Genomic DNA, 10,244 nt, shown 5'->3' with positions numbered 1-10,244 from the left:
CTGATGGCAAAATGCATTATTTGTTGCACTAACTGAAAAATTAGCAGTTCAAGTCCACCAGTTGCTTCTCAAAAGAAAGATGAATTAGACTTCTCCCATCAGGCTTTGCCATCTCAGAAACCTGATGGAGGGTCGCCGTGAGTCAGAAATGACTCAACAGTGTTGGGTCTAACCTGTGCCCGTTGCTGCTGCTGTTGTTGACCTGTACCCTGGAGTCAGAACTGACTCAGAGCTGAACCCCTAGTGGGTTTGCAGAGGCAGTTTAATCACACAGGAGGAAACTGCTCCTCTTTCTCGTGCAGAGCAGCTGGTGGCTTCAAACTATGTGCCTTTGGGATGGCAATGCGGCTCCTTGCCTCTAGGCTGCTAGAGCTCCCTAAGTGCCTAGGAAGGGCTATCTCCTGAGAAGCTGGATTGTGAAGAAAAATAAGACTTCAGGGTTAGAAGACGACACACCAATGACCTGTGATGGGCATGAATTCCTCTCCGGGGATGTGATGAGTCACTGCCTTCTCTACCTGGCTGGCTCAGGGTTTCTGAATAGTGAGACTCACTCTGCAGAGACATACCTGGAGGGCAGTGCTGGCCATTAGCACCACCAGCTGCCTGCTGCCTAGAGGAGCGGCAGTTCATACGGTGTGGCTTGTTCTGGGCTTGCTGTCTGTAGGCTGACCAGTCAACCTTCTACCCTCTGAAAGCCCCAGGCTTTCTGGACAAAATGTAAGGAAGGCCTAGGGCTAGAAAACAAAGTAGCTCTGTTTTAAGGAAGGGAGACATGGAGCCTTCAGATAGTCTTGAGGTCAGAAAGTCACAGGTTCAAATCCTATGCCTTCCACTTACTTGCCAATTGATTTGAGGGAAGTAGAATTTGTTTCCTTCCCCAGGAAATTAAAAAGGCACTCATACCTTCCAAAGAGGAACTGTGAACACAAGATTAAATAATAAAAATATGTTTCTACAGTGCCTGGTGCATCATGGATGGCCAGTGCTTCTCCTATGGCGACTTTCTTCATACAAATATAGACTCAAAGTAGCCCTGCTGAACCCCTGCAGAGAATACAACGCTAGTTCCCTAAAGAAAAAAAAAATTCAAGAGGGCAGTGAGATATGACCTTGATCCTCCTTAACACACATTTACAATCTGAACCCTTTTGGATTTCCCACTGACAAGCAGCCTGACCCAAAGCCAGTGAAAACCCAGAGAGCTGAAAGGCCAGGTGGGGGCCTGCTTTCTCCAGGTACCATGAAAATCGGGATGGGGTTTTTACACAAACACATGGCAAGAGCTTCAGACAGCTAAGGAGTGAGCATAAATGGCTTATCACTGCATTTAGAAATTCAAACCAGATGGCCTCACCAAGGGAAATGCTGTCACTTCCCCTTCTCATCCACCCCTACTGTGCCTCCTTCAAAAGGGCTCCTTTCAGTCCCATCTTAATTGAGTAAAATGGGCTACAGCTTTACCAGGAAGTGAGCCTCTGAGGTTCTATCCTGAGAAGGAATGGACTCGCATTTGCTGACTAGGCACATTTTCATCTCATGGGATATCCACGATGATTTAAAGAGGTGTCTTTTATGCTGTTTTATATAAGAAAGCTGAGATGAAGTCACATATCCATGGTCCCCCTAAGAGGTAAGTGGCACAATAACTGGCTTGTTCCCGAACTGGAAGCTGAGAAACCACTGTGGAGAGCAAAAAACATTATAGATTTGAAAACAAGGGCTGTGTTTGAATGATGCATCTCTCAGTGTTTATTAAAGGGAGGCAGTAAGAATAGAGGTCTCCTTTAGAAATAAAGAAAATACCAAGGATGCATCTGCATGTTCATCCAAGTTTGTACGGTTTCTAGTTACCAAGGAGACACTGAGTGTGGCTGGGTGTTGAGATTGAGGCGATTTCCCTAAAACCCCCATCTATAACTTTTACCAACACTCCCATCTTTCTGGTGTTTTGGAGAGGAACATATTTGAAAGACCATGATTGAAGAAATGAAAGGCGGGTGTGAATGCTTTCACAGCGGATTTGTTAAACCGTGTCTGAACCTTTTTAAAAGGGAAGCTGTTGGTGGCTGAACTGTATTAACAAAGGTGCTGCTATTTTAGCCGTGACCTATTGCAGAAGAGTGTTTAAGTGATTACACAGTAGGGTGTGTCTGTCAGGTGACTTATTCCCAGTTCATTATAAGTAAGCCTGGCAGGGTGATACCAGCTATCTGGGAAACCAAAATGTAGGGGAAATTCTTTTTCCTAAGAAAATGCTTACAAATCAAAGAAATTCTCATTGGACTCCCTCCAAGACGTCACCTCATTGCTTGGGAGAAGACTCAGGAAACAGATTGTTGGGATTTTATTTTGCTTTTAAGATCCCACTTCCCTGCTTCCTTTTGAAATCCCACTCCCTCCTTGCCAAAAAGCTGACTTGGTAGCAAACTCTTTTAGTTATTAAGTCATCTCCAGCAGAATGGCCCACCCCCAGATCCTGTGCAGACCCCACAATAATCACTGCTGAGCGTGAGCTAATTGGTGTGGCCTCTGCAGGCATCCGTCTTGTGAGAGCCTTCCTCTTTATTGCTGACCTGTTACTCTGTCAGACACGAGGTCCTCCCAGACTCTTTTCCTTCCTGATAACAAGTTGAAAGTATTCTAAGGAGCGTTCTTCCAAGCCCACCCTTCCTCCAGGACACATTTGTCCTTCTGGCGGTACTGACAGTCCATTCAGTATTGAAATATTCAATATTCTTCACCAACACCCTAACTGAAACTCTTTGGTCCTTCTACATCTGAAGTGAGGCCAGAAAGGAAGGCAAAGTGGGGATGCTGCTACACTCCCGTTCCCTTCTGACATTCTACTTTCAGAGTCAAGCCACCCAGAATGTTTAAGATTCATCTGTAATTCCTGGAATCAGAAGAATGGCTCTGGCCCAGAGAGACTGCCTTGCTTGAGGGCACACCTTGAGAGATCGGTAAATCTTCTTTCAATTATATCCCTCCCAGAAGATGCCCATCGTCTCCCCGGTACACCAACTTTTACCATCAGTGTTACTCTTGCCCAGTTACAAAACCCTGGCGGCTGAAATGAAATGGTCATTTCTATTTCTCAGCCAGGCAGAGAAAGGGGGTTTAGGGAATCAGCAGAGAACAAGGAACAAGGAGCAGAAAGACTTGCTCAAAGTGCATCTAAACCACTGGTGAAAGAGGAAGAAGAAACCAAATGAAAAGTGTTCCGTTTTGAAAGCTCTGGTGACGTAGCCCATAGAGTTAGGCCGCTAGTCCAAAGGTGGCGCTTCTGTGGGGTTTGAATCCATCAGCGAATCCAATAGAGGCAGAAAAAAGGTAAAGTTGCTGAGGGGAACTTGACACCCCATTATCACTTCCCAGCTTCCTGCCCCCATCCTCCCCGTTGCAGGCACTTCAGACAAGCATCATTCTTGCCACAAAGCAGTGTCTGGTTCTTATCAGGTACAGTGCTGGGCACTAGTGCACCCCTCTTGTGTGAAACCTGTGAAGACCCCAAAGACAAGGAAAGCTAAGAGCCTCAAACTAGGGTTTTTTTTTGTTTTGTTTTTCCAACTCAGGTTTCGAAGGTAGAACTGGGAGTGACTTGGAAATGCCTCCCCTGGTCTCCCAGCTTCTCTCTGTACCCGGTTCTCACTCTTATCAGAGGCTCTACCTTCAAGCCCAGCCAGGGGGAGCTGGTTGGTACCCCACTTCATCCTCTTTTCATTTTCCTCTTTGGGGTTCCCTGCCGCAAACCTGTTGTCTTCCTCTCTACCTCACCCAGAAATAAGGAACTCAAGTCACACCAATTGCCCCTGGTCTGGGATGTTTGTTCCTGGCAGTGACAAACTCCAGCTTCATGTTCTCCGCATGGGGAATTGTATAACATGTGGGTTTCAGAGAGGAATCCGAGTGGAAGGGAAAGGCACCGGTCAAAGAGAGAAGGTTCAAGGACGCAGAATACTGAGATTGAGGCTTTTAAATGTAAACGCAAGAAAACGCGATTTTAGCTTTTAGTCTCCTGTCAGTTCACATATATGATTATGTGGGTATCTTAGGAATGCTTTTACATCAATATATATAGGAGGTTTTTTCCTTTGTTTTGATGCTTTAAAAAAAAAAAAAAAAAGAGGATGGTTCTGGTGGCAGAGTCCATAGAGAGCTCCAGCTCTCATGTAAAGACTGCAGCTCTCCGATAGTTCAAATCCACCAGCAGCTTTAAGAGAGGGGGTTTTAGAAATTCAACATCAGATCACCTATGAATTGCTTCCAAGTGGTCGGCAAAGAGGTGCTGTTTTGGGTTACAAAAAACACTAGGTTCTTTGTGGCTATGTAAAAAGGCTTAGAAGCAAAATTTCCTCTCCAATGACCTTCCTGTTCAACCTGGGAAATGGGTTTGCCCATCTTTTATTTATGTATGTATTTTATTCATTTTATTTGCACTTTTTTTTCAGAGTGAAAGTTTACAAATCATATTTGTTTTCACAGAAATTATTCTTAGGCGTTAATTACCATGGTTTGTTGGTGCAGTCCACTTTTTACAGTTTTAAAGAAAACTTTTCTTGTATACCTTCACCTTGTTGTTGTTGCTGTGTACCATGGAGGTGGGATCGAACCAGAGCTGTTTTCAGAGGCAGTTAATCCTGTGGGAGGCGATTGTCCATCCTTCTTGGCGGAGCACCTGGTGACTGGATTAGAACCACATGCCTTTGGGGTTGCAGTCCATCTCTGCCAGAGCTCCCCATACCTACCTCTCCCCTATTTGGGGTTGTTTGTTTCTTTGGGTGTTTTTGGTTTTTAAGGAGGCTGACTACCCCCACCCTTTCCTGCAGCATGAAGCCTGTGTTGAGAAGCTGCTGCATTGTCTGACATGACTCTTACTGCCTCTCCATGGCCTCTGGTCCCCATCTCCCTGGTGACTTTCTTCTGTAACCCTCTCCGCCTTGCTGCCCGCTCTTAAAGAAAGCCATTTCCATTCACAGCAGGTGTGCAGCCCACTTGCTGGGCAGGAATTGGTGAAGGTGCGGTTCCTAGAACCTGTCTGCGGGGCTGTCATTTCGTTCTCACATTCAGACAGGAAGGGCAGAATCACACCTACTTCTGCACATGACTGGCCTCGATGAAGCAATACTTGCCACTCCAGCCCTGGGGGCAGAAGGGTGAGGTCACCTAGGAGGAAACCGCGGGGAGCCACGCTTGTCCCAAACTGACCCTGGGGCAAGCAAGGAGGCCTCCCCTCTCCTGTACCTCTAATTAGATCTTGGGGTTTTTACAGCTCAATTAAGTAGATCTCCCAGAGGATCTGAAGGGGGGAGGGGGGTAGCCCTCAAGTTGGAAGCCTGTCATTTGTTTTCTATTTTTTAAGATTTCCTGTCCTCAATTCAAGTGCAAATGTCTAGGTAGCACAGATGGTGAGAAATGCCCCCAGCATCTTCAGCTCCCCACAGTACTGACTGGCTGCTGAGAACCCCTTCAAATATTCCTAAAAGATTCAACTGTTAGGAATCCAAGTGACAAAGAAATTAACACACCAGGTGAAAAAAGGAATCATGTTTACTAAGTTTATTGCTACAATTATCAAATTATATAAATAGCTAGAGACCATAAATATTCATACAACAAACTACCCTCCCTCCAGGCAGAAGGGGAAAAAACCCCCAGGAGTACTTTCTTAAAACATGAAAGGAAATAAACCAACAGTGATCTGTAATACTGAAGGAGACTAACACCGAGGTAACTTTTCATCTAAAGTGACTACAGTGTTGATCAAAACATTCTTAACTGCAATAATTCAAGTTCTCATGATATCCTTTGTCTCGAAACTGAAATGTACATTCAGGTTAAACAAAAAAACCCAACAACAAAATTTTTTGTTATAAATAAACGTCATAAATAAAGATTGTTCCTGATGGAACTGAACCAGGACATTGTTCTTAAGTACTGAGGAACTTCATAACATATCCTGGGCTTCTAACAGAATAAAAACCCCAAACCAAACCACATCACCCTCGTGAAATTGTTTAGGTCTTTGTACAGTACTTCAATGCAAACATATCTCTAGAAACAATTCCCGTGTGTGTGTACACTGCATAGCATTCTAATAAAACTATATCCCACGTGCACACACGAATAGCATCATAAACCAGTGCAAATATATCCTTATCGTTACCCCTGTGTGTATACACAGCAAAATACCCCAATGCAAATGCATCACCATAAATAACCTCATATGCACGCTCATACATAGGTACATATACATCCATCTATGTATATGCAGAACATTTTGTTCTGGATAAAACTCTAAAACTCCAACAAAACGAACTCATTGCTTTCAAGGCAGAAGAGGCTCATAGCTGACCCTCCAGCAGTTTTTAAAGACTATACATCCCATGAAAGGAAATTGCCCAGCTTTTTCTGGAGGAGCTTAATTAGATACCAATAATGAAAACCTGACTTATTACTCTTTTGAAAAATACCCTTTTTATAGAATACACAGACTTCTTATAGACTACACAGAATTTAAAACAAAAAGAATTTTACTGGTCTTTATCAATTCTGTTACTTACAGTTATTTTAGAACATTGGTCTTACTAAATGTTTATTACTTGACTAAAAATTTTAATTACAGCAGTAAAAAAAAATCAAGTTCCCTCTCTGTATTTTTTTATTATTATACCTGGTTATGTAAAACACCCCCCCCCAAAGCTCTTTACCATCATATAGTCAATCTGCAAAGGCACTTTTCTGACACCAAGTGATGACTCATAAATCTACGGAATTTGTTCAGAGTACATCTGTTCCAGTTCATAAACAGAGGAATGAATTTAATGAGAAACCTCTCATCTGAACAGAAGTAATGCAACATGAAACAAATAATGAAAAATTACGTTTTCATTTTGTAGTGACCTACATAATCAGTATTCTCTTGGACGTCCAGTGTTCTCAGAAGGCATTTGGATTTTTCACAAGACAGTGCACCTGAAGTACATATTCTACATTATTCTGGGATCATCAGACAAAACTAAAACCAAATTATCCCACTGTTTTTCCCACCACGTCCACGGTCTTTCAACAGTTCTTAGACTCAGAAATAGAAATACTAGCACAATTCTCTAAGCACAAAAGAAATGCATAGTGGCCTAGTGGCAAGAAGCAGCTCTGCAATCCCAAAGGCGAGTGGTTTGAATTCACCAGATGCTCCAATTTGATGGTATACAAGAAAAAAAAATGTGTTAGGAATCACTTTCTTATTTTCAAGGCGTTTTCACTCTTGCCTTCAAACAAAAAGGTTTAAAATGCTCTCCCATCCCTAAGAATGAAAAAAAGGGCTTCTAAGAAATTTCCATCTTCTGTGAAATCTCCATCTCCAGTTTCCCACGTTTTCCAAAAAGCAAGTTGAGGGCTTTTCTGTTGCCCTGGATATCAACTCATGAATCTTCACTTCTAAAAGCATCCCCTCTTCCCAAAGTCTTGAAGCAGTCAGGTGCCCAAGTGGAAGAGTTTATATATCAAGTTCAGAAGCTTCTGCCGGAAGCTCAGCTTGTCCCCGATTCTCCTGAGCTGAACAGCACAGTCGAGGACAACTTCATGTTCTGGAAAGGGAAGCAAAATACCAACATTAACAACAACTTAAAAAAAAAAGAAGAAGAAAAGAAAACAACTGCATTCCTGCAAGGGAGGGAAGGGGGAGGCGGGGAAACAGCAGGGGAAAAAATAAAAACCAAAATGAGCCCAATATTTAGGATGGCTTTCTGTGACCCACAGACCAGCTGACGTATTCGAACTGTCAGCGTTTCAGTTAGCAAACACCTTACACACCATGCCATCAGTGTTCCTTCAATAACAGGCCAATCTCAAATTAAACTTTTTTCCCATTAAAAAAAAAATCCCTTGAAATTTTATCACAGAATTCAGCACATCTTGTCAAAATTACATGCAAATTCACAAAAATAATTTATGTTTACATTTTACTCTAGTGAGAGTTTCTTCCTACAAACGCCCATCAATCTGTTCTCTTCATGAAGATAACAGAAGGGAAAAAACAAAGCAAAACAAAAATCTATGTCTAAAAAAGAGTTGAGAGCCCATAATTAACTGAATTTTAGAAAAATAAATTAAAATTAATAATTTTTTTTTTTTTTTACTTAAGGCCCAAATACATTTGTAAGGAAATTAACCCTAAATCTACACTAATAAAAATCTTCATTTTCTCTATTATTTCTAAGGGCAACCTGGGGTCTTTTCAGGTCAAATAAGGATTTTGAACATTAAAAGTCACTGACTACCATTCTGGATTTGGAGAGGGACATGCTTGGGAAGGTGGGGGGAGGGGTCCGCTAAAGAGAGGAAGATTCCCAGCCAGGTGGATTGACAGGGTGACTGTGGCACTGGGCTTGAGTGTGTCAGAGACCATGAGGACCGGTTGTTAATAATGGCACCTAACAATAGCAACAACAACAACACTCTCGCTGGATTTCATGAGACTTCCCTTCCAGTTTCCAAGGCTATAAAATCTCCCCGACTGCGTTATCTTTCTCCCTGGGTTTAAACTGCCTGGATCTTTTTTTGTTAACATCTCAACACTGCGTCAATATAAAAGAACTAGCAGATTATCAGGTAATGTCAAATGTCATTCTTTAGGGGATTTTTTGCCAACCATGTTGAAAAGTATTTACAAAGACCGATCTCACTGTTAGCGGGATCTTAGCCTAAGACTCTACTTCACAGACTGATAGACAGGGGGGTGGACAATCATTTGGCATAAAACGTGAAGAGTCCTGATTCTGAAGATCAAAATGTATCCGTTTCACTAAAACAGAAAACACTCCCTAGCTGTCCCTTTACTGCTTCTCAATTGCAGCTGCATCTGTAAACGTAATGACATCAAATCAAGTTTAAAGGGGCTTTCTGTTGTTCCCTTTTACCGGAACAGACCGCAGTAGGTGGGTCTGAGGCGTAGGACTGAGAGCGCCTCACCAAGAGTCCAAATACCACCACTACCCCTGGCGCCCCAGGGCCTCGCTGTAAAACAAAACTACCTACAAGAGGGGCCTCATTCGCTTTCTGATGCAATAGGACCCAGGCGCACTTCCAGAACAGAGTCGCGCAGGTGGCGGACTTCTGCGACAAGACATATAAAGGACGGGGTGGCCTGACTCCAAGTCTACGGATGCAGAAGTGTATGGGCGACGGATGGCGGAGGGACAGATGGACAAAGAGGGCTGGGGGCCAAAGCCTCGACGTCGATCTAGCATCCGTCCTCCTGCCGCAAAAAACACGGAGCCCTCGAGATGCACGATTGAGGCTTTTCGAGGTTCCAGAATGCGGGAGTCCCCTAAACTCCCCATTAGCCTTGTGCGGTAGAGCTGGGGTGGAACAAGATTTGGAATTTGTCGGAAGAAGGCTTGGAGGTGTTGGCAACGGTGCAGCGGGCCCAGGAGGCCAAGGCAGGCGGCGGGGCGAAGTCCTGCTCCCCGGACACCTGCCTGCCATCGAGGACTTTCTCCTCCGCAGAGGCCACTTGCACTTTCGGTCCCGCACGGAGGGAGGGTAGGACCCGGGGAAAGCCTGCGCCTTGGCTAAACGGCGGCCGCAACCGGGAGCCAAACGCAGCTCCCTGCCCCGCTGTCTCCGCGGCACCAAGGCACCCCCACAAAGACTCCCAGGAGGCGCAGGGAACGCACACCTGGCCCGCCCGAGCCCGGCCTGCCTGACCCCCGGTGCGTACCTGGAGTTGTCCGCGGGGGGCTCGGCTGCGCGCCCCTGCGCGCCCTCCTCCCCGGCATCTCCGCCAGCCGAGCCGCGGCTCTGCGGCCACCTGCGCGCACTGTTCCCACGGAGCGCCCAGGCTCCGTCTTCTGGTCGCGCGCTGTGCGCGGGGAGTGCAGTGACATGAAGGAGAGATAGGAAAACAACCAGTAGCACGGAGTTACCACCACGCTCGCAGTAAGCCTGCGGCTGGCCGCGCGCTGCTTTTAAAGCTTCTGTACCCCCTCCACGCCCCCTTCCCAGGGCCCGCCCCCGGCCGTCGACGTGAGAGACTGTGGGAGGAGCGTCCGGCTGAGGCGCTGGGGATCCCCGCTGCGGTGCCAGGGATCTGCCTGGGCAAGTCCCGAACCCGAACCCCGGCACTGCTCATCCATGCGGTGCACCAACCCTGCGCGCTGCGGGCGAACACACACGCCTACCCTGCGCGCTGCAGGCGCGCGCGCACACACACACACACACACACACACACACACACACAC

At 45.5% G+C, this 10,244-nt stretch overlaps 1 protein-coding gene across 1 annotated transcript; it reads right to left on the bottom strand.

Annotated features, from left to right (window-relative positions):
* Nucleotides 1–7,476: 7,476 nt before the first annotated feature.
* Nucleotides 7,477–9,782, bottom strand: PMAIP1 (phorbol-12-myristate-13-acetate-induced protein 1). Its single transcript, XM_006892723.1, has 2 exons — nucleotides 9,725–9,782; nucleotides 7,477–7,589 (listed from the first exon to the last, which is right to left on the bottom strand). Exons 1-2 carry the CDS (start codon nucleotides 9,780–9,782, stop codon nucleotides 7,477–7,479), a joined length of 171 nt encoding a protein of 56 aa, XP_006892785.1.
* Between the last annotated feature and the right edge of the window lie 462 nt (nucleotides 9,783–10,244).

This window comes from Elephantulus edwardii, unplaced genomic scaffold (assembly GCF_000299155.1).
Source record: "Elephantulus edwardii isolate Elephantulus edwardi_28Jun2011 unplaced genomic scaffold, EleEdw1.0 scaffold00118, whole genome shotgun sequence".
In the NCBI taxonomy this organism is placed as follows: domain Eukaryota; kingdom Metazoa; phylum Chordata; class Mammalia; order Macroscelidea; family Macroscelididae; genus Elephantulus; species Elephantulus edwardii.
The sequence above is the reverse complement of the archived record's forward strand: the minus strand, read 5'-3'. Positions and strand labels throughout refer to the sequence as shown.